This window comes from Folsomia candida, unplaced genomic scaffold (genome assembly GCF_002217175.1).
Source record: "Folsomia candida strain VU population unplaced genomic scaffold, ASM221717v1 Fcan01_Sc001, whole genome shotgun sequence".
Lineage (NCBI taxonomy): Eukaryota > Metazoa > Arthropoda > Collembola > Entomobryomorpha > Isotomidae > Folsomia > Folsomia candida.
In genome coordinates, this window is record NW_019091193.1 from 10,271,257 (window position 1) to 10,295,162 (window position 23,906).

The 23,906-nt window shown below is 38.5% G+C and overlaps 4 protein-coding genes across 11 annotated transcripts in view; all 4 read left to right on the forward strand.

Annotated features, from left to right (window-relative positions):
* The window catches only part of LOC110847953 (disco-interacting protein 2), a 58,937-nt gene that overhangs the window by 28,496 nt on the left and 6,535 nt on the right, over positions 1-23,906 (forward strand). For 2 of the 6 annotated variants that reach the window (XM_022095011.2, XM_022095017.2), the window contains exons 2-26: positions 5,931-6,005; positions 6,547-6,607; positions 6,685-6,719; positions 6,798-6,905; positions 9,604-9,796; positions 9,878-10,131; positions 10,396-10,524; positions 10,633-10,791; positions 10,858-11,041; positions 11,116-11,219; positions 11,326-11,359; positions 21,350-21,402; positions 21,487-21,519; positions 21,586-21,679; positions 21,961-22,063; positions 22,191-22,215; positions 22,345-22,428; positions 22,530-22,615; positions 22,699-22,722; positions 22,787-22,829; positions 22,905-23,030; positions 23,128-23,236; positions 23,319-23,355; positions 23,499-23,576; positions 23,647-23,799. In XM_022095011.2, coding sequence (XP_021950703.1) covers positions 5,931-6,005; positions 6,547-6,607; positions 6,685-6,719; positions 6,798-6,905; positions 9,604-9,796; positions 9,878-10,131; positions 10,396-10,524; positions 10,633-10,791; positions 10,858-11,041; positions 11,116-11,219; positions 11,326-11,359; positions 21,350-21,402; positions 21,487-21,519; positions 21,586-21,679; positions 21,961-22,063; positions 22,191-22,215; positions 22,345-22,428; positions 22,530-22,615; positions 22,699-22,722; positions 22,787-22,829; positions 22,905-23,030; positions 23,128-23,236; positions 23,319-23,355; positions 23,499-23,576; positions 23,647-23,799 — 2,384 coding nt within the window. Of the gene's footprint in view, positions 1-1,147; positions 4,027-5,807; positions 5,860-5,930; positions 6,006-6,546; positions 6,608-6,684; positions 6,720-6,797; positions 6,906-7,555; positions 7,678-8,981; positions 9,133-9,603; positions 9,797-9,877; positions 10,132-10,395; positions 10,525-10,632; positions 10,792-10,857; positions 11,042-11,115; positions 11,220-11,325; positions 11,360-21,349; positions 21,403-21,486; positions 21,520-21,585; positions 21,680-21,960; positions 22,064-22,190; positions 22,216-22,344; positions 22,429-22,529; positions 22,616-22,698; positions 22,723-22,786; positions 22,830-22,904; positions 23,031-23,127; positions 23,237-23,318; positions 23,356-23,498; positions 23,577-23,646; positions 23,800-23,906 lie in introns of those variants that run through there. The other 4 variants (XM_035847040.1, XM_035847042.1, XM_035847043.1 and 1 more) reach the window with 4 other exon arrangements.
* Positions 12,227-14,417, forward strand: LOC118434180 (zinc finger protein 440-like). 2 transcript variants are annotated; one of them, XM_035847048.1, is made up of 5 exons: positions 12,227-12,528; positions 12,630-12,753; positions 12,810-12,972; positions 13,034-13,498; positions 13,565-14,417. In XM_035847048.1, the coding sequence occupies exons 2-5, from the start codon at positions 12,723-12,725 to the stop codon at positions 14,148-14,150; spliced, it is 1,245 nt and encodes a 414-aa protein (XP_035702941.1). In that variant the 5' UTR covers positions 12,227-12,528; positions 12,630-12,722; the 3' UTR covers positions 14,151-14,417. The 2 variants fall into 2 exon arrangements, with proteins under 2 accessions (XP_035702941.1, XP_035702942.1); XM_035847049.1 differs by having other exon boundaries at positions 12,227-12,753; positions 13,565-13,665; positions 13,733-14,122.
* On the forward strand, positions 14,425-15,980 carry LOC118434182 (ATP-dependent RNA helicase DHX33-like). The gene is made up of 2 exons (XM_035847050.1): positions 14,425-15,240; positions 15,311-15,980. Exons 1-2 carry the CDS (start codon positions 15,003-15,005, stop codon positions 15,787-15,789), a joined length of 717 nt encoding a protein of 238 aa, XP_035702943.1. The 5' UTR covers positions 14,425-15,002; the 3' UTR covers positions 15,790-15,980.
* LOC118434179 lies at positions 15,989-20,360 on the forward strand. 2 transcript variants are annotated; one of them, XM_035847046.1, is made up of 7 exons: positions 15,989-16,402; positions 16,480-16,662; positions 16,750-17,287; positions 17,385-17,810; positions 17,883-18,320; positions 18,399-18,922; positions 18,990-20,360. In XM_035847046.1, the coding sequence occupies exons 4-7, from the start codon at positions 17,389-17,391 to the stop codon at positions 19,499-19,501; spliced, it is 1,896 nt and encodes a 631-aa protein (XP_035702939.1). In that variant the 5' UTR covers positions 15,989-16,402; positions 16,480-16,662; positions 16,750-17,287; positions 17,385-17,388; the 3' UTR covers positions 19,502-20,360. The 2 variants fall into 2 exon arrangements, with proteins under 2 accessions (XP_035702939.1, XP_035702938.1); XM_035847045.1 differs by having other exon boundaries at positions 16,750-17,810.

Genomic DNA, 23,906 nt, shown 5'->3' on the forward strand with positions numbered 1-23,906 from the left:
TTCTGATTTGGTTTTGACTATCCCTCGTAAGTTTTTTTATCTGTTCATGCACCATTTCTTCGACTTCCATTTTCACTATAATATGATTACAAATACTGAATATCTGCATACCTATACACATACGATTGCGATACAAATGTAAGTAATTCTTGACATTGCTTTCGTCGAACTTTTAAACCTAATGAAAAGAAAAATTATCATGGTTTATGGTCACGTTGTTTGATGCATAGGTAAAAGATTGCATCCTAATGTAAAAGCACAATGTGCGTGTGTCATTGCATGGTTGAGTATGAAACTAAATATGTAGCATCAGCACACTTTGATCTAATCTTTAACAGCTTACTGCCGCAAGAACTCCCTGTTGCATTAATTGACTTATTGTTATGAATCGGAACTTGAACCATAACACTGTCAGTATTAGAAGTGGTATTAGTAGTTCCATTTAGCCCGTCGATCTTGCATGTAAACCTCGTATCGTCCTCCTCAGCCAATCATTCCTTCTACTTCTTACTTAGTTTTGGATTATTGCCTTGTGGATATAACTCAAATAAGGCATGTGTCAGTTCATACATAATAAATGTTGTTATAGTCGGATCACCATCTACTAAAGACAAACTTGCTCAACGTTCCTAATTTTTTCATTCATGGTCAATGGTCTGCTGCTGGTCTCGTCTTAAATGCCTTGTTTTATGTCGACAACAGATGCGGTGTGTGTCCTCTTTATAAGCTTGAGTTTGATGATCTACTACTAGTTTGGTAGAACCCAATCAGTCGTTACATTCACACCTTGCGATAAAGTCATTTTACAGTTATCTCTCACAAGTTTCATAAATATTTACGCATATTGGTGGTAGTGAAAGTTTTCTAAAACACCGTCGGCCTTTAAGTTTCCTATTTATAAAAAAACAACGAAACAAAGATTCTGGTAAAATTGAGCGATAACAAGAGGCAGACATTATTACACGCATATGTACTAACATTGCTGGTATCTCTCTTTCTGCTACACACCAAACATGGAAGAATAACAATAACTCACGTTTTCAGCGTTGGTAAAACGAGAGAGGGGTTTTTATCCCATGAAAAAGTTAAGATGGACACGGTTATCAGCAATATTAATTTAATTGCAACAAGTAATAATCGAGAGAGATCGATTTATCACCGTCAAGTCACCACCCTACAAATCTACTCGTACTCACTCACTCACTCACTCACTCACTCATCGCTCACCTAAATGATAATCATATTATACTTGCAACCTGACAATGAAGACGTTCGTTCTTCCTTTAATAGCCATCCAGTTAGTTAATCACGTCTTGCGTAATCACATGCCGCCACGCTACCCAGCAATGGAATATTATTGTCTAAATTGCACAGCAATTCTAAACTGAACATCAGTAACTCTTACTTGGCTGGTTATTGGATTCGTGGACGAGTGAGTTTTATTATTATCGCCAAATTCAGCAGTTGATGTCATCGTCTGAAACGTGCAGCTGCAAATTTCGCATTTCTACTATTCTCAAAAGGTTCCCTGCAATAATCAGTTGTACTTCAGTCTGTGCTGGTGCAAATATAATAGAAAACCAAAAATTTGGCAATGTATTTCTCCCCCTTTTCGGTACACTTTGTGCTGGCGAACGATTGGTTCTGAAAAAACGAGACAAAATTTCTTTGTCAGTTTAGGTGTATTGAGCAACAACCTACCCGAATTATGTAATCATCAGTGCAACTAGCACCAGAAGTGTATATATATATAAATATCGCTGACCGTATAATCGAAGGTTATGGACAATGGAAGGAGTGAATAATACGTAACACGTTCTATTCAGTACGCCTATGCAGTATTTGTACGAGGAGTATAAATATAAATTCTGACTTGTGCGTATGGTACATTGTCAGGAGGAAAAGCGACAACAAGGGACATTTATTGAGTTATCGTGCCTGCTCCTATTGATTTAAATATCTAGATTTTACAATGGGTTTTCAGTGGTGCTTGCGTTGTTGGATCGTGGCAGACAGCACAAGTACGCAATTGGATCAGGCTACCATCACCATCAAATTGACTGAACGTTAATAAAATTAATTGCCTCGGAGGAATTCAAGGATAAATAATTCTGTCGCATTGGTTCTCTAAGAGATTCACATAAAACTTCCTGCAGTCATCTTTAAAGGCTTCTTCATTACATAATTAAATACGCTGAATGAATTGAGGCAGCCTTCACCACCATCAGTAGTTGCTGACCCCGGCCACGCCACGCCACGCCATGATACACACAGTCTGTTGATCGCTGTAATTATCAAAAAGCTTAATCAAAAAAATTATCAAAGTAAAACGTCAACCTTGTGCATCTGTGTTCAACATATCCGTGTGTGTAACACACCTTATCATCTCAACAAGAACAAAAGAAAGCTAAATTAACAAACTTTGAAACTGAATGTGATACGCTTTTGAAATACAAAGCACCAAAACCCATTTTTATAGGCACGTGCTAAACTTTGAAGCAAATTAGTCCACATTCCTGTGAGAAGTAAAAGTTTGGAACCTCGTTTTGTGCATACGAGTAAAATGTGTGTTGTGTTTTCGGCTGGTACTTGGCAGTAGTTTTCCATTTGCAAGTTCACATATGTATGAGTACCTCGAAGACGTAATCAGCGCTGAATAAAGCCATAAGAGAATATAAGAAACAAAGGAGCTCTGTCTCAGACTTTATTAAATATCAAGAACCAAAGACCCTCATCATATCCAACATCTGTGATCTGTGATACATACATATTCGGGAGTTTGTACGTGCGTGTTGCAAGGAGCAGTTGGCTGGTTGATTATCTTTAACAGTAATTCTGCCGCACACTCTTGAGCAATGGCATGGGCACGGGTGGTGGAGAAGATAAGCCGGAGGAGCATCTCATTCTGTCGTTCCAATAAAAAACGGAAGGAAGGTGTGCTACGCGACTAGGAACGGCTTAAATGCATTTCCTTGAGCCAACAACCCAGCAAATAACCAACTCCTCCTGTCCTGACTGACTTCTGACTTTCCAACATTTTGGAAGTCTGACTTTATTCAGAAGCGTCCTCCAAACAAACAAGGTGCACGCCGTGCGAGGAAAGAGTTCTGGCTGGGGAATCCTTCTGTCATCCTCTTCTGCTTTTATCGCATCTCATTACTTGGCATTCTTCCTTTGATGCCAAGTCGTCGTATCAAAGAATGCAATAAGTTACCGATTGCAGGAGCTTACATATAATCAAAGTTGGCCGTATTGTAAAGAAAACACAATAATCCACGACTATTTCATTTCATAGTCAACACAGATACATAGATCAGACCACTTGGACGGATACTACGTTTAATGACCGGTGCGACTGTTGATTGTTTTGCTGGGGGTGTCAACACCATATAATTTTCTAGAGAAGAGAATATACATATATATTAGTACTATTTATAATGGTACTCTTTGTTCAACTATCAGTGTACATTCTCCGTCGTCTTGTTTAATGTGCTCGTCCTTCTGGGGCAATGGAGAAAGTTGTATACGAGCGAGAGAAAGGCGTCTTCATACTTAGTTTTGCTCGCTGTTCATTAAAAAGTGAGCACTAGTACGAAAACAGGAACTTGGCTGCGGAGCGCATCCTTATTAGTAGTTTACCAGTGCGATAACTTTAGTATTATTTGTGAAGAACAATGTTCGTGGAGAATAAGCAAAAGGGTAGCCGAGTTAACGGCGGTGGCGGAGCGGGCCCTCTGCCCCATCCAATTCCACCAACACACAAATCATATCCTAGTCAACGACTCGTGGAGCCGTCCTATCTGTCTCGGTGGACCCCGAACCCTGCTTCTCTGCCCCCAAGAATGGTTTCGAATTTACAGCCTCTGAGTGGTGTCAGAGGCTCGGCTCAAGCGCCTACGGTTCCTCCAAGGAGTCATAACGCTGACAGTGATAACTGGGTTGACCTCGAAGAGCTCTACAAATGGCTGCAAGAACTGGAAGAAACAAGAGAAGAGCCCTCGACGAGTGATGATGACGTGAAATGTGGTAAGGACGTTGTGGACGGGAGCATGATTAATCTTTTATCGGAAATTGCACACTGTCCAAAGTAGAATCTCGGAGTGGGGTAATCAACTAATCAACTTGTAAGAGCGTTGGAAAGCGTGTAATTGAATCAAGCAGGAGAAGCTAATTTTCTTGATATCTAATTTGAAGTTTACCCTCAATATTAGCACTTCACTATATTTGTATAAGCATGAAAGAATCTTTCATACTAATATTTCCGAGAGAAATAAATCCATGTATTTCTCCAAATATAGTCGAGATATGTACATATGTATGTAGGTGTATAATCCCTTAATAATGAATTCTTTGTTGATTTTGCACAGTTTCTTGGAATAATACAGAAAGGAGAAATTACAGATTGAAAGATGGTTTGAAATTCGTAATATACTTGATTGCGACTCACTCAGTAGTGGGTACTACTAACAAAAGTCGTGCACAAGTGTTTACTCTGGAGGGGAAAGAGCACTTTCTTTCTTTCTTTCTTGTTAGCATGAAAATCCATTAAACCATAAGTGTGGAAGGGGGTTCTTTTATTTCTGTTTAATGGATGCAGAAAAGCACTCAGGTGATCTCTTGTTATCCATTTCACCAATTCACTTGAACTGAATTTAGTTGTCGAAGTAAACCAATCATGTTGTTATATGTGTACAACTTTCGCTAAAACTCGAACCGGAGAAAGCTTGTGTACACATGTATCACAATCTCAAATCAAGAACACAGCAGACTTAAAGTTTATGTACTTTGTAGCTTATATGTGTAAATACTTTTTTAATATAAAACTAAAGTTCTGTTGGACTGGTTTCATCAACTTTAACACTTCAACTTGAGCTCAGTTAAAGTATTTACCTTTTTTAAGAAATTTGGCTTATGCAATTTTCCACTTTGTATGGTGTACGTACAGTGCAGTTGAATAATTCAATTTGGTTGCGGCATTGACCATGGTGGAAAGAGGGAAAGGGCTGTCTCACAAAGTTAAAGTTACAACTTTCTTCATGAAATGTTTACCCGAGAATATTCTAGCGATATGCATATCCACTTCAAATTACGGGGTGCCTCATTTAGGTCAACCAATGTTTCATAGGAAAACTGCATCACTGATCACATTCCAGGAGGCAGGCTGTTAGAAAACCGCTTACCTAATCATGCTAGATGTAAATGGTGCATATAGGATATATACGAGAGCATTTTAATTACAACGTGGTCGTATCGAGCCTATCAGTATAATTGTTATGACTTAAATCTGTAGATGTTGTGATGTAGGCTGCTAAATCTGTAGCATTGTTAAAAGGATGCAACAGCGAAGGGAAGAAACCCAGACTCATTTTGTTCGATTACATCAGCGTTTCAATGTTCTACATATATTACTACCTTTCATTCCCTTGTGTCTCGTTACCCAGCAGCAGCAGAGCGACTATAGCTGTATTTTATGTAGATTTGTGTACTTATGTTGCATGTAAAATGCAATGCTTTCTCATCATATCGAATTACTACATGTAATCCGATCATGGCCACATCCGACGTATAATAATGTAACTTATTCATTCAATATACAACCCAAAAATTAAATTATTCCAGGATCGTGATAAGATGTACTTGTTGGCTGGGTACTGACTTATCAGCCATTATAAGATTTGGTTTGGTTTGCTTGATGCAACCAAACATTACATTATTAAAAGCATACTCCCAACCCAGAGGAGTTGTATTGCTGATGACTTTGGTTAATTTTTATGTCCTATCACGTACAGGATCTAGTTCCAATATTTCTTCTGCGAATATAAATGAAACAAAAATGTGTATTGGCTCTGATTTCTCGAAGTATATCCTATAACTCAAATATATTGTTAACACTTGTCAAGCTCGTAACAATGTTCTAATTTATTTTTCAGGTGATATAACACAAAAGGGTTATGAGAAGAAGAAAACCCGTATTCTGGCACCCTACGCCCCGAAACAAGTCCTGGGTAAGAGTTTTGCTCATTTCCGCCCTGTTATTATTATTGTTTGCTCATCAGAGCATATGAATACATAGTTCAGGCTTACCTATGTGAAGGCACGAGTGAATTATCCATGCATATAAAGCAAAGTTTTAGGAGGAAACTAGAAGTGACTTAATTGGATAAAGGAAAGTTGTGAAATTGCATCATGGAGAAAGATTTGTTTGTAAATTTTTAATTTTGCAAAGAGAAATTGCCCAACATTGCTCATGAATAGATTTTGCTTACTTAGAGGAATAGCTCAAAGATATCGTTAAAAAAAATTGTTAAATTGTACGCTGTAACCAAAAATCGATTAAGACATTGCTTTGAGAAACTAGATGGGAAAAGTTTAGTGAAAAATGTGGAGTGGATTAACACGATTAATGTGGAGATTAGAATAGAACGAAGTATGGTGATACATAAGCTAAACAAGCAATGTAGTATTTCAGTAAATTCGCTAAGCTAAAACCAATTTGTTTGGAATTTTAATCATGCGTGTGACTAACGTGTTTTTTTTCTATTTCAGCCCCCAAGATAAGTGAAGGAGCTGCAAGTCCAAGCACACGGGCCAAAAGAAGGGCACACAGGTAAAATAACCATAAAACTCATTATGTAACTGTTAAAAATTAAAAATTCTAACATGCGTTTCACTAAATTTTAATAGAAATGTCACCAGAAACGAAAGCAGATACCATTCAGGTCTGTAATTGATTTGATAACTGACGACTTTGTGTAAATCTATTAGCCTCAATAATGAACTAATTTTATGCTTTGCAGAGGTCCGCCAGGAAGCGGTTCAACAAGCGCTCGCTGCAATGTCAAGTCGTCCGAAACCATCACTTCCAATGCCGTCCAGGCGAAACTGTCCAGGGGGCTACCAGCCAGGTGGGTTTCATTTTATATATGTCCCGAATTTGTCTGGAATTAAAAATCCAACAGTTTTTCTGCAAACTGTAAATTTATTTTTGGACACCACCTCATAAGATCCTTTATGATTGTCTAGTGATATCATCCTGTTTGGGATAAGTTCATTTAATTAACATAAAGTTGGTCATTCTTGGTGTTCATGCATCGATAGGTGACTCAAGAGCGTTGCATTGCATTTTGCACTGTATAAATACGTGCATCGTTGTGGTTAACGAGTAAGATACGAGACATCCTTGAGGAGTCATACATAAATACATACATTCTTTACTGCTGGTACTGATGATTCATCACGATTATGATTACAGTTACTTCTCAGGTTCTTGTCTGTTCAGTATTGATAGACTGTCTTAAAGTGTATCGTTGTAGTCGCGAAACTGCTTAGTGTGCTGACTTTTGTCCCAAGCAATTAGTTTGTTTTTGCTGGAATGATATTCAACAAAGGGGCGCGAGTATTGATAAAGGAATCGTGCTTTTCTTGTAACCTAACACTATCAACAAGCCTATCACTAGAAATATAATACCTGTGAGTACTGAGTGGAAAACGAGAAGAGAAAGTGTTGTCACATTAATTATGTGTATTGTCTAACCACCAGTTCGTCGGGTTAAATTTTGGTGATAAATATATGAGGAAGGGACGCTATTATTAATTTAAGGACGCCACATGCATCTAAACGTATGTACATATTTGCAAATTTTCAAGTTGTGAACAAAATTCCTGGAAAGGTCGGCAGTAAGTCAACTTCATAATTTAATTGCATAGTTTAATGATGAGAAATCCTTGGTTAAACAGTAAGAATGCCCATATTTCCTCGTAAGATACAACTTTAATGACTTAAGGATCATTGTTTTTGGGAAGGATTTTCTTGGAATGACAATCATCCATAAGTGCACATCAAAGTATTTCTTTGCTCTCGAGTTGATTGCATTTCTTTGGAAAGGAAAGCTGAGGGGGGCAGCATATAGAAAATGGGGTTTAGTAGATTACTTCTGGAGTCGGAGAAGTGAGGGATGATTTTGTGCCACTTCCTTCTTTAATAGACCAAACAAGCTTGCGTTTGGAAACTGATCTGCTTGACAGTTGAGTGGCGTACCTGGTAACAAGGAAGGAAAGATGGGAAATCTATAATGTATATAAATAGCACTTATGTACAATGTCCTCCCTTAGCTGCGATGCGAGACAACGAATTCCCGACTTTTAGACATTTGTCTGAAAGTTTGGAAATTATTTGCGAGATAACTTACTTATCCCTAATGATTCTGGGAGGTGTTTCGTGGAAACTTATTTTTACAAGGTTTGCTGTAAGTGGGCCACTGAATCAATCAATTTATTATGTTCAAATAATTTCTTTTCACAATATGTTTCATTCGTCTTATTACAAATGACAGAGGCACTGGTTATTGACCACTAATGGATTTCATGCCCAATTAAATTACTCGTTTCACTACCTAGTTTGTTTAAACGAGAATGGCAGATCTTGGCAACGACAGTCGTTTTTATTGCGGTTTTGAACTTACTATGTACATATGTATATGCACGATTGGCTGTTTACTTATTGCGGTTACAAGCCTTTACAAATACGGTACACGTTTACATGCGTATGCATGGACTAAAATTTGAAGACTATCTCTTCCTTGTCCATAAAATTCCAATAGTTTAGGAAATGGCGTTATACATACATAACAGATACATGCACATACTTATGCGGGGTTTATTTTGCTTATTTGAATTGATACGATTCATGAAGACTTCATAGCAGAGCGTGATTATGGGATGAGTGTAAATACTTTTTCTTTCCACAAAGTAGCAATGCACCTCATGTAATAAAGTATGAATAGTTTTTGCACTACACATGCATTGGTACTATCGTCACTACAAGGAAAGCATAATACAATGTGTTGATTGAACCCAGTTCAAATAAATTAAGCCAAATATGGAAACTGTGTAGTAGTTAATGTTTTGTGAAGTACAAGACTTGTACATATGTAAGTGCACGTTGAATTTCGGGTATATTGCGTGTTTAAGTTTCTGTAAGGCTTCTTTCTTCAGGTTTGCGCAGTTTACACAACATTCGACAGCTCATCGCTTACTCATTTAAAGTTTCTAAAGGACTTATTTTAACCTTGGTCAGATTTAAATACACGTGTGGTGCAACTTTCTGGATTTTAAGATAGAGCGATTCTTTAGGTAATCTTTTCTCATTATTACGTTGGGAGAGTCAATCCGATCGTTGTCTCATGTGGACAAGAATTTATGTCTGGCTTCGGGAGCATTGCTTTCAAAGTTTGATCAACATTAAAAAATGCATCCACTGGTGGTGTGAGTGACTATGCAAACAAAACTATTTATCAATGCAACGTTTAAGATTTCTCCGAGTTATTCATCAGTTAGTGTTGCATGCATGTATGAAATCCAAGTCTAGACATTTACGTATTTTAAGAATGCCGAGTGGTTGTTGAGAGCTGTAGTTTGTAGTGTAGCAATTTATTTTCGAATACATTCTGCTATAAGAAAATTTGGCCCTTTTACATATGCGATTTCAACAGTTGTTTACTTTTACATAAAACGATTAAGCTAGAAAAACATTTCATTGTCCACAACGCTCTGATTCTGTGCGGTCTAAGTAAAGTACTAATTGTATCTCAACTTTGTTCACAGGCGACTCTAGTACGGATGACGATAGCGTTGGGAACGAAGAAGGTGACCACGAAGATCAAGATTCTGGAACCCCACCTGAACGTTCAGCAGGTCGCGTAACTAATGAAACTCCACAACCATTAGTGATTTCTGACAGTAGTAGCGGCTCACAAACACAAATGTCGGGTCCTCCAAAACTTCCAGAGAGAAATCGGTAATACATATTTACGTGTACTAGTTTTGGCATTTGTTGCATATCTGTATTCCACGGTTTGATATCTTGTGTTACTTTTAGAGTATCAAATGGATCCGGACCAACCTTGACCTATTCAAATTTAGGAAATTTGGCAGGAGGTAACCTTGGGTGGGAGGAGAAGCCTGTTTCAGCTCCAATTGTAGCTCCTGAACATCGCAGCAATAGAGATGAACAACAACGGAAGGCGCCGTCCGAGACACACCAAGCGTATAACCAGCAACAGCAAATCATTCAGAGAAATAGTCGACCTGAACTTACAGATTTGGTGGAAGCCATGAATAACCTAAGAGCACGTAAGTCTGCCACACAACCCGAGCGACTCGCAATTTACATTTTCTTCAGTCCAGTCGAACGTTTGTTCGGGACATTTCTGTCTGTTTTCAAACATATTAGGGATTTCTATAGGAAGAACACCATCATGCGTCTAATCAATAAATCAAATCAATCGAATGTATTGCTAGAAATCTCACTTATTAAATGACAATTTAAAGACGGATTTCCACAGTTTTAATGTTTTTGCATAACTCGAATCTTATTCCCGTCCTTGTTTTTTATAGATCAATCACAAACCCAAGTTTCACAAATGCCTCCAGATGTGACCTCCACTGGTAACTCAAGGCGTCTGGCACCTGCAGACAGAGTTAACCGACAGAATAGAAGTCAGTCATCATCTGATCAAAGCTCAGGTACATAATCTGATTATTTAATTATAAAAAACTGTGTAATCCAATGAGTACTTCAAGTTCTTCCTTTGGTTTATATTGAAAAGCTAATTATTATTATTGCATTTGTAGGAACTTTGACTGGAACTGGGAGGTGGAAGGTTTCCGCAAAAATTCAGCAGCTTCTAAATACATTAAAACGGCCAAAACGTCGTCCTCTTCCCGAGTTTTATGAAGATGACGATATCGAATTAGAAATTGCAGCTAAGCACAAGGATCCTAATGCACCAGGTAAGAAGTCAGATTGAGTGAGAATTTAGTCTAAAGGAATTCTTCATGTGGGTCATATTTTTTCAGCTCCCGAAGGAAGTCAAATGTCTCCTGCGGTAGGAGAACAGCTAACCATTCCATCTGGCCTACCACGCAATCTTGAGGCAGCGGTCCAACGTTATGGATCGGCCACGTTCAAAGCTCCAGTTGCAACTGTATTAGATCCAAATGGCAAGTTGATGATCACGTTGACATATGGAAAACTCCTATCGTAAGATAAACTTTTGTGGCATATTTTAAAGTAAATGTATCTTAAATATTTATGTGTACATTCTTTGCTTTAAGTCGTTCACATAAGATTGCTTTTGCATTGGTCAACAAAACCGGTCATAGAGGGGAAAGTATTGTCAAAACCGGAGAAAGAGTTGCTCTAGTCTACCCCAACAATGGTAAGTTACAACATAGAAATTAATTATAACCGGAGAGAAACAAATTACTTAAAATAATTCCATGTTATTTTAAAAGTCTTACATTTTTCTGTGTTCTAAATTCCAGATCCAATCAACTTTATGTGTGCCTTTTACGGATGGTAATTTCTGAACATTCTCCCATTTTTTCTCTTAACACATGCAATAAACTCATTTGTGAATGCATCAAGTACAAAAAACCAATTTAGTGACCGGTTTTTAACGGATGAGATTTAATGGCAATAAGTAAACTAGAAGTCAACCTGAGTAAATAATGCGAATCCATAAACAAAATAGTATTATTACTTATGAGAGCACATTATAAACGCCGTGACTGTGTGGTGGATGCATGTAAATAATCATAATTTGATAAGCGCAAATAAAACTTCAATCGTAATAAAAGGTCCCATAAAATAACGATTCCTGAACGTAATTTTGATGCGTGAAAATTACATGCACTTATTAGTTTATAAACAATACAAATAATAATTGTACAATGTGGAACCAGTTTTGAACTTACCATGGATTGTTGGACAACACGCAGGGTTGTTGTAGAGGGGTTATGCAGTAACTATTTTTTTTAAAAAAAGTAAATTAAAATTAAATGAAAGACTCACTATGTTACCTCAAGCATATTTAAAATAAATTACACCAAAAACTACTGCTTAGGTGAGGTTGGAAATCGTCACAGTGTTTGTATGCGTTTATTTTCCCACGTGTCAAGTTGTAATACAAAAAAAATTGTACCCCGTATGCAACGCTCAAGTGTTCAAAATATGAGTCTGATTTCATATCCAACCGGTGAAAACTACATTTGTTAATGTCAGCGTAAAAATAAATTTATTGTTGTATTCAATTAAGCTACGGTTACATGAAAGGACTGCGTTCAGGGCAGTTTGTATTTCAGGACGTCGGAAATGGTGCAATGAAATGGAATGCATGATAAAAAGTAAATTTATTATTCATAGTACCACTTTCGTGTTTAGAAGGAGATCATCAGACAAAGAATAGCCACTTGGAAGTTGTTTGCTTTTTGTGGACGAGATTTTCACCCCGTCTGACTAGGGCAACAAAAGATTAGCCTACGGGCTTAAAAACTTGCTGCTCGCAATTTGCGGGCCAAACGCTCGTATGTCACAAACTTGCGTACTGAGCGGGAGTACGAAAGAGATCAACACAGGAATCGACATGGCTTTTGCTTCCCTAAATAAAACGTTATCTTTGGAAATCCTTTCGATTAGTGTTCAATTTTTGTTTGGTTTTTGGTGTAATCTGTTGATGGAACTATAAGGTGAGTAATTGTTACATACTTTCCAGCATACAACTGGTTATCATCGACCGTAATTGGATGGTGGTTCATAGTTTACATAAACATGGTGTCTTTTGATTTAGAATGGATATGGATGTGAAGACCACTGGTGGGAATCAACAGATTCCGGTCGTTGGCGTCGACCCTCTTTTTTTAACAAAGGGGAAGATATTGATATGAGACCGTTGGCTCAGGATGATCTGACAAGTAAATTTATTTTTCGAACAGTTGATACAATACCAAAGTATTTTTTTTCCTTGTAGATCGTTCGTTCAGTCACATTACGTTTACCTTGTTTCTGGATGAAGGGGGATCATCCCGTGAAATAAGCCTAAATCACACATTGAACCACAATATTGCAGATGGTTCCGCTTTTGTAGCCGACATGTGGGATCCGTCTACGAGGGCGCATATGTGCAAAGTGGTGTGAGTCCCAACAACTTGTTACTATTACTTGGAATTGAAAAATAAATTTATTTATTTTCAGCGAATTAGAACAACTTTACGGATGGAAATGCTCCCCACCACATACATACTCGTTTCATATGTACACGATAGATCAATATCTCGCACACAAGCTGAGGAACGCGTGTCGTCGACTTACGGGTGGCTGTTTTGCGATGACACCTCTGAACGATTTTCTTCTATTCAAGGAATTCATTTGTGTAATCAAAGAACAGATACGGAAATGCCTGCATTTGATGCCTGAAATCCGGCAGGAATATTTTCTGAACCCGCCTCTATTACCCGATGTCGTTCTCCTTCCCCACGAACTTCCACCTGCTCCTCAATCAGACCTCACGATTCAGACCAAAAACATTGCACTTTTCCAGTGTCCCAGCTGTCCTTCGAGATTTGAATGTGAAAATTTGCTAAACTCACATGCCACATTCCACGAACAACATGCGAAGGAGAAATTCATATGCTTCGTTTGCGAAACTATATTCACATGGTACAAGTTTATGCTCGGTACACAATTTGTAGGCTGAAAAATAAATTTACTCTTTTATTATTTTAGTTCCGCAGCGTTGAAGAAACATGCAACATCAAAAAAACATCAGACTAATATGAAATACGTTAAGTCTAACAATTCCTACACATGTGGCACATGTGGAAAATGTATAACATTACTTCAAAATTTGCGAACCCATGAACTGCATCATTTAGGTGTCAATTTCAAACGCAGATTTTGTTCAGAGACATTTCGGACACGAAATAAGGTACGCAAACACGAAACAGAAAATCACGGGTCTTTGCCTAGATACGTGTGTTCTTCATGCGCCGAACAGTTCATAAAGTATAAGGACTTCTCTGCACACGTAAAAACCCATACTGCGACAAACTCAAAGGAAGTTATCAAGGCGACCCGCAATAAACCTATTATCACGTCTGGAGAATCTATTAATGATTTGGTTCCAGCATCAGGACAAGACAAATCATGTGCACAGCCTGGAGGAAAAAAACCCAACTCGAAATCGAAATCTATAGTTCTGTGGACAACCCCTCTCCACATAACACCAAACATTAAAGCGTCTGGACTGTCGAGGAAGTGTGCTGTCAAACCCCTTCATCAAAATAATGTTCGAAAACCCGACAAAAAATAAATTTATTTTTAGGTCCGGTAAAAACTCACCCCCAACTTTGATACACTCCCTCATATCTTACCATTATTGAATTAGTCTTTATTTCCGGTTGAACTTTGTTAAACTAATTTTATGAACTAATAAAACATTGTTTTAATTCAATTCATACGACTCAATTGTTAGTTTTCACATTTTCCCATCTGCGTTGTTACTTTGTATTTAGTTTCATCGTTCTTGCTGACTCATTCAGAGTCCTCGCCTCACTACTTTATCACCTTACTTCCATTTTCTCAGCTGACGCGGGGAATAAACTGTCTGCTGCCAAGCCAACGGATTCGCTACTCGCGAGTGTCTGGAAATGAGCTGACCTCAAAAAATAAATTTATTGGTTTTCACTCAGACTTTCAACTTTGATTCGTGTGCACTTAGAATTTTTTGCTCCTGCTGACTGATTTGATTGACTCTGATTATTCAAAACTCTACAACTTTTAACTTTCACAAGTGTCTTTCATCAAAATCGTCGTCTAATTTGAAAAAAATGGCTCAGCCCCGTGGTGGTGGTTTCGTAAGATGTAAACAATCTGTCTGATTATGATCAACATTATTGTACAATATATTTATTTGTTTTCCCCCATGTAGTAGCTCGGGGAGGAGGAGGAGGTGGGCGTGGAGCCGGCGCTGGTGCAGGAGCCGCTCGTGGAGGAGGTGGTCGTGGAGGAGGTGGTCGTGGAGCCGGTGGTGGTGCAGGGCGCGGTCGCGGAGAAGGTGGTCGTGGTGGAAATGGTACGGTTTAAAACGTAACTAGATAACAATGCGATGTAAAAATAAATTTATTCTTGTGCTTGCACAGCTGCACGAAATAAAGAACAACTCATGGCAGAATACAGACCTCGTATTCAAGATGTGCTGGGTCGGACAGGAGGGGTCCTCATGGTGACTGGGATGACGGGATCTGGCAAGTCGACCCTCATCCCCCAAATCTTTTTGGATCTTGTTGGACAAGATAAAGACATCTTTGTGGTGGTGCCACGAAGAATACCAGCAATCATGCTCTACAACCGATTGAGACGCGAGCTCGGTGACCGGGCCGACCTTGTCGGTTACCAGCTAGGTTAGTTGTTATTGTTTGCGAGTCTGGTTATTATGTATGTGTCGAAGCTAAAAATAAATTTATTTTTTAGGAGGTCACGTCAAAGTGGGCACTGAGGTCACAAGATTGTGGTTCATCACTGCTGGATTACTTGCGAAACAAATTGCTAGCAACACGGAATATTTCTTTCGGTGTGGGGCCGTGATTGTGGACGAGGTTCACGAGCGAGGGAGAGAAACGGAGGTGGTCATGTCACAAGTCAAGACCCTGCGGCAAAATGTTCCCGCTGGTCGTCGCATTCCAAATATTGTCATCATGTCTGCGACCTTCAATCCGCATCTCTTCGTCAATTATTTTAGAGGTGCAGTGGCTCTGCCGGTGGAAGATTTTGTGCTGGACATGGGCAACGGCCTTAATGCAAATCTCGATGTTTTGGAACTATACACCAATGATCTTCAAGTGGAAGGGGACAATGCAGCAAATTACATTGAAGAATTAATGAGCGTATTTGCCAACCCTTGGTTTGAAAAGGCCATGATTCCGATCATTTTCAACACTTTGATAAGGTAGTTGCAAGACTTTGAAAAATAAATTTATTGTTTTAGTTGATGTGGTCCAACACATTGTTTTATTATTTCAGAATCGATCAGGCAAACGAATTTGCTCCTTATCGAGACGGGAACGTCCTCGTTTTTGTACCTGGAGTCCGTGAAATCGATGAGTCATTTCCGAATATGAAACTAATTTTTCTCATTTAAATTATCGACTGCTGCCTCTGCATGGAAAACAAGAGGACACGGAACAGCAAGATGCGGTCAAAGCCGACCAACAATTAGGCAGAAAAATCGTGATTGCAACAAATATTGCTGAATCCTCGTTGACGATCGAAGGGCTAAAAATCGTGTTTAACTTTGGACTTCACAAAATCTCTGACTACGATTGGGAAAAATCATTGCCCAAACTTCGTTTGTCATTCGCGACACGTGATCAAAACGTGCAGAGGAGAGGCCGAGTGGGACGAATAACTCCTGGTCTCTGCGTTCATATGTTCCCCCAAGAATTTATCCACTCTCCAAGGAACAATGACCCAGAAAGGGTTGAACCCACCGAATTAGAAAGACTGCCCGTGGAGAGTGTAATATTATCCGCAATTACAATGATGAATACGATGCACCGCAACCAGGTAATGCATTTGAGGATTTAGTATGAATCGTTTTGTTGGAATAGTAAATTTACTTTTTTGAACATGTAATTACACAGGAACCTCCGGCTGGTTTCTTGCGTGCGTACTTCAACGGGTTGCTATCCGTCCCAGATGAATTACACGTGGACGAAGGATTTCAAAGTCTACTCAACAAAGGTGGATTGATCCGTAATAAATTTATTTTTCAAGACACGTGGGACGCATTTGATCTCACCCTCGCAGGACAAATGATGAGCTCAGTAAGTTATTTCTTACTCCCCTCCGATTAAATTACAGTCAAAATACTCGAATATGAAAAATAAATTTATTGTTTGCATTTTTTGCAGCTTCCGATGGATTTAAAACACGTGGAATTAATTTTGAGGGGGATGATGACCGGTACCCTTCAATCCGCCGTTATCATCGTTGCACAACACATGAACATGAGCAAAGATTTGTTCAAGTCAAGTACCCCTTCGTTAGTGCACTGGAAGTCTAAAGTGGACTTTTCGTTCCGGACCTGCTCCGATGACTTTGCCAATCTGAAAGCCTTTCGCATGTGGTCGAAGACGGACGTCGTTGGTAGGAGCGAACACTGCCAGCAGCCGCGGTGAGAAGGACGTCGTTCAAAGAACTCCTCATGGACGGCATGATGGGAAACAAAAGAAAACGGTCACGAGAATTCACGGTCTAGTCGTTCCGGGGGCTCGACCTACGCGACAGTGGACCAGATCAGACTTTTTATCCATTAATCAGAGGGTTATTGACCGAATGGATGACAACGTGCAGGACGTGTATGGGAGAATTGCACGTTACGCAAACGATGTCACGGAATTCCCAGTTATGTATTTACTGGCGCCGGCTGACGAAGATTCACAGTCAATCGTAAGCCCACTACAAAAATAAATTTACTGTTTTACATTTTGCCATAAAATGAGAGCGTAATACACTGGTCTCGTCTAATTTATTCTGATTGAATCAGCTGAATGAAGACGAGATGCTTCTTCTCATTGATTTCTGCGGGAGACGACCCATCAATGTGGTTTATTTCTAAACCAGACGAAGAATTCCACGAAGCTTGGAAGTTGCAAAACTTTCCCCTGAACCATCTCTTCATGGATTACAACTCTTCATCCGCTGAAACTATGAACTTTCCTGCGTACGGGCCGTATTTACAGAATTTACTGTCTCAGGGGTGTCATGCAGTTCCGAGTTTAGGATTGTACTACCATGAAATCCAGAAAGAAAAGTCTCAGCAAAAGCTACAAGAACGCTTTGCGACTGTGGCATTTGAGCCTACTTCGGAAAAACTGCATTTGGGGAAGATCGACACTAGCCTCGTCAGTTGCCTTCAACGAGTTAAATTGTTGGGCATGTCATCGATAAGTGTTTTCTCCCGTCCGCAAAAGTGAGTAGATTTAAACAGTAAATTTATTTTTGTCATCTAGTTTTGCATGATTTCATGAACCTTTGTGTACAGTCGCGTCGTTCAGGAACCTAATTTCACACCGATGGAGCTTCCCGTTCTCAATAAACGTGAAATATTCCACCTCGTCACCTTTTTGAATCCCCACTGCTTCGGAATTCGCCCTTACGCGTTAGGCAACAAGTGGGACCAGATGAAGCAAGTAATGGACACGCTGTGGAGAAATCATCCCGAGCAAGAAGTCCGTCCCAATATGATCAAACCAACCCGGAAATGCATCGTTCGTAAGAACCGAGGCGGAAAATTCGCTATGATGGCCTACCGGGGCATCATTAAATCCATGATCCCGGATCACTTGCATCAGCAAGACCCAATAAATTTACTTGTTATGGTCCATACCATCGACGAGGGTATCTGTAAATGGTACAAATTACGAGACATTATGCTCTACCACGAGGAGAAAAAGAATTATGGATATCCAAAACTGTTTGAGTAAGCCAGTCTTTTAAAAAAAATAAATTTATTGTTTCCCCACTAAATGATGAATTTAAAATTTTGAATTCTTTTCAGTCAACCACCGCTCGCCATCCGAGTATCCCTGGTGTCCCTCAACCCACCAGCTCACAAAGGTCACGAGTGGAATTATCTCGATACTGATAATATGAGGGCCCATCTGCAAAATCGAGATAATGGTGGATTTGGAGCTACACTGCGGCTGGACGATGTCCCTAGAGAGTGTACCACAAAGGGATACTTTGAGTGTGAAGATGTCTTCTCTCGCGATGGTTCATCATTCGTGAATTGGGCTACCGAAGTAAAGGGTTATGCTGTGTCGAGAAGACGAGCCCGATTGGAACTCCTTGCTACCATTCGTCCCTCTGATGATCGTTGTCTCCTGAGTTTGGAAGGCGGATCTGCAGGACACGACCCATTCTCAGAGGTGGAGGGACAAGAAACAGCGCACCACTTGTTTGGAAAGCTTCATTCCCCGGCGCAAGTGAAGTGGGAACCTGCAGATGATAAACTACGAGCATGTTCAGTTTACGTAGATTCCAACAGCGTAAACAGCGTTGTTGTGGACCCCGAACTTGCAAGTAAGAAAAGTAAATTTATTTTTAATGGTGATTTTTTCCCAATTTAATCTTGACTTGTTGTACGTAGACCCCCCAAACTCGGGATATTGCCACTTGGTTCTTGCGGCTGGATCAAGGTGGTACCAGAGAAGAGATGGAATGGATATCATCAAATTGGAGAGAACCACCTTGCTTCCCCGAGTTCCAGGTTTACTGACCTTATTATCTGCAGCATTCTGCCCAGCCATCTCCATTGTGACCACCGGATTCATGTACAACATTATCGCAATTCGAATTTTCAAAAAATTCCAAGACGGCTCGTACAGACTGCAACGGGTCCAACACGTCGATATTGCTTTGGAACAAGAGGACCTGAACTTGATAAATTCACTCCGAAGAGCAAAAAACATGATGTACGTGCAAGGATATAATGCATTTCAAGGTCATCAGCAAGACTACATCAATGATTTGACCTACTTCTTCCGTCGAAAACGCCAACCCCAACTTCCAAACTACGCCGTAAACCTCAACAATCTGCCAAACCAAAAACAGGACAATCAAAATGAAAATTTCATGGTGCTATTCGAAGAACACATTTAAACCTCGAGTATAAAATCCGAGTCTAATTAATTTTACCAATTCGACAGTAAATTTACCACAAGTAAATTTATTTTTTAAACCAAACAAACTCAAACATTTTACATCTTTAGTAAATTCGCAGGAAACAGTAAATTTATTCTTAGTCAGACAAACAAAAAAGCTTGTGAAATCTTATAAATAAATTGGAAATAAACTAAAATTACACTGTAATTGTACATACATAGTCTAAAGAAGGTATCGATTAGTTTAACTATATCATCATTTCTAATTATCATCGTTTCTAATAATATCATTACACATATCAATAACATCGTTAATTACATCCTATTGATAAAATGTACTTGAGTCTAACGAATGCATAAAAAAAGTAAATTTACTTGTCAAACACATCTACGGTTCAGTGAAATTCAATATGTTGATCCATCAATGACTGAGAGGCCAATTTAACCTGACATTTATCGCACTTTATCACAAGGGTTGTATCATCTTCAATGTTGTACTCCGATTGAGGGGGTGGTGGAAGTTTGCGAGGCGAAAGAACCACAACGGGAGGCGGAGGGGGATTGTTAAAGTAATTCCTCCGAACAGTTGGCATGAGGTACAACCACTCGGATATGTTGGATTTAATGACATCCCTGAACTCCTCGAGTGCAATAAAAGCACTCAACGGGACGTGCCCAAAGGTACCACCCAAAAGTCGACAAGTGTTGCGCAAATCTTCTGCAATTTGATCCTCTGTTGTATACAGATGCAACGAGTAGGTATGTTGAGGGGAACATACCCATCCATACAATGTTTCCAATTCTCTAAAAAAATAAATTTATTTTTTTTGGCATTCCAAATATGTATTAAAATTAGACAGAACTCACTGAACTTTGCAGGCCATTGGTATGTGCGCCAAATGAGTCTTCCAGGCTGAAATTGTGTCCTTTGAACCCTGCACAATGTCCTTAGAAATTGTGTGATTTAGAGTAATCTCACGCGATGACCCCTCCTTGTCTAAAATGAGCGTGAATGTGGTATGTTGCAATGTTACAGCTGCGTTAAATTCGTAATTAAAATCAGACAATGACGTATTGGATAAAATTATGTACAAAAATACCTGCAACGTCGTTTGCAGTAAGAAGCCTCATTTTGATTGTGCTTTTTTCGTAGTAAAAAAATGGATCTCGACCAGGTATTGGATTTGCTTGAGTACCATACTTAAATTGAACGGTCATGTTTTTGTCTTAACAGTGTAGTGAAAAATCTAAAGCTTTGTTTCTTCCACAACTACGGACCTAAAAAACCGAAAATTTGAGTGTTTTATGTTACACGTTAATACACGTTCAAAATATTTGTTCGCTGGGCTTTACAAAAACTCTTGCCCCGTTAATAAATTTATTTTTTAAACTCTGATTTTGTAACTCCCAAACTGAGTTTTTCTATGAATCGCCATCAATATCATCAATCATCAGATAAAGAATAGCCAGTTGGGCTGTGTGTATGTGCTTTTTTGACTCCCGCACCACTGGGGGCAGATTGAGATTGGCTGACGGGCTTAAAAGTGGCTCGCAAATGCGAGCTAAACTACTCGTCAATACAAAGAGTAGCCAGTTCAACTCTGTGTGTGTGTGTGTGTGTCTGCTTTTTTGACTCCCTCACTGAGATTTGTATGACTGGGGCAGGTTAAGGTTATTTATATTTCAATAATATTATTATTATTATTATTATAATAATAATTATAATAATATTATTATTATTTCAATATTCTACGGATGGTATGAAATACACTCTAACAAATTATTCAAATAAATTAAACAAGTAAATATAAATGATTAACTCAATAATAAAATACATTTTTTACAGTCTTTTTGCGGGCATTGTTCCTGTCCCTATTGAAGTCCCTTTAACACGAAGGGGTAAGTTTAGGTTTAAGTAATTTAACAAGTACGACTATTTGTACTATGCATAGACGACTGCATTCAATTTATGTATTTTTAAAGACGCTGGATCTCAGCAAATTGGATTCCTTCTTGGTAAGCATTTTTTAACCGTAACTCCCAAATTCAGACCCGGTTAAATGTGATTTTTTTCATTTACAGGGAGTTGCAATGTCTCGGTGGCTCTGACTTCTGAACTTTGTCTGAAAGGGCTTCCTAAAATGGCTGCAAATGGAGAAGTGGTTGCATTCAAAGGGTGGGTATTTTATTCACATAATTTTAGATAATTAGAACTGGTCAGGAGGATTGTGTATCCTCTCTTATCTCCATCCTCCTCTCATCGGGGCGATGGCGATACAATGGGTGGCAAAATGACTGCCCTTTTGCTGTAGCCGTTTTTGCACACGAGGAATTGTAGTTTTGTTGAAAAGTATTTTTCTCATGAATATTAATTTTTGCTCATAATACGTATGTCCCAAATATACTGCTCATTTTAACACAAAACAAGTGATTAAAAAAATATTTCTATTCACAAAGGTGGCCAAAATTGAACTGGGTGGTAACGGAGCACCTGGGAAAGACTCCAAAAGATTGGTCTCCATCGCCTCGCGTGACAGATGAAACCCCTGCTTACACTGAGGTCAGTTTTTTAATTGATAAAGTAGAATAATAATTATTCTACTTTATCAATATTTTATATCTACTTTATTAAAATAAACAATTTGTTTATTTTCTTGTGACTTATATATATATAAATTAATTTACAGTACACGAATGACCGGGATGGAAGTGGTATGTACTCATTTATATTCACATTAAAAATGTATCGATATACTTAAGACTTGTTACAATTAACATAAGTACTGTAGTATTGTTATGTTATACTAATTTACCCAAACCAATTAAACACTATTTTACCAGTTATGGGAGTCACAGTCAACAGAGCTGCTACATTAGCACATTGTCGCAGCCTAACGACAGCATGCAATTATACGGAAGGCGAAGGTAAGTAGAACACCTAAAAATTTATATCTTTGATTGAATAAAGTTGTAAAGATTAATTTAATTAATATTTATTTTATATTCTTACGTACACGAAATTGCAGTTATGGTGTGCGTCTTAGATTTCAAGCGAGAAGTTGGGTTGTGGCACAGTATCTTGACATCGGTATTCAATGGAATGCATGTCATTGTAAGTTGATTAATTAATTATTTTTCTAATTATGGCAATATCTTTCAGTGACATAAATTAAAATAATTGTACATTTTTTCTAGTTTATACCATACGCATTGATGAAAGTAAGTAATACACAATCCTCAATCATACCATATTATTGTTAATGTTATTCCTTCATTCATATAGGTCAACCCGGCATCATGGATGCAAATGATTACGAAATATCGTGGTATGTTATAAAAAAGTTGACCAAATGATGTTTATATTTTCATGGCTAATCACAATTTAATTTAATTGTGAACAGCGAGCATTGCAGTAGTGAAATCTCGGGATCTTCATTGGGGGTTGCTGGCTACAAGGGATCATCGCGACATAAGCTTAGCATCCTTGAGATTGCTCCTTGTTTCCGATGGCGCAAACCCGTGGTCGTGTAAGTAAAAAATAGTATGATTGTAGGACAATTAAATTATAATAACTTGCAATTGATAATGTTAAACATTAAATTACTATTTTAATGTTATTTCCAGTGTCTTCTTGTGATCAGTTTCTATCGGTTTTCCAAAATAAAGGATTACGACCTGATGCTATTTGTCCTTGCGCTTCCAGTTCAGAGGCTCTCACTGTATCACTTCGAAGGTATTTAATTATTTTGGAATCCTAAGTTGTGCGGCAGGTGATTTATATTTGTATAAAATATATCACTTTGCAATTTATTTAGACCTGGACGAGCCGGTGTGAACGCTACTGGTCGAGGAGTAAGTGCTGATTATTAAAAATTATTAATTCATACAAATACATATCTGCATTCCAATTATTCCAGTCTGCTGATTGGAATAATTGGAACCATCTTGCTAATGTTGAAATTCTGTAATTACTGTTCTATTGTTGTGATTTATAGGTATTGTCTATGCAAGGATTAAGCTATGGGGTTGTTCGAGTTGACCAAGAAAATTCGCTGACTTCGTTAACTCTTCAGGTATGCTTGTTTTTCAGAGAGTTTATCATATATGTACGTTTATTTTATGTGTGCGTTTTGTTGTTTGAAGGATTGTGGCCAGGTAATGCCTGGAGCTGTGATAGTAGTAGTCAGGATGGATGGCGTACCAAGTTTATGCAAAACAGACGAGGTTGGAGAAATCTGTGTCAACAGCTCTGCGAGTGGGTCGGGATACTGGGGGCTACAGGGACTTACAAATCAGGTACACAAAATTGAGAGACTCTTGGCTGTCAAAATAACTGTTTACAGAATTTACGGAACAAAATATAAATATTATACATGATACATAATAAGTTAACTTAATTTAAT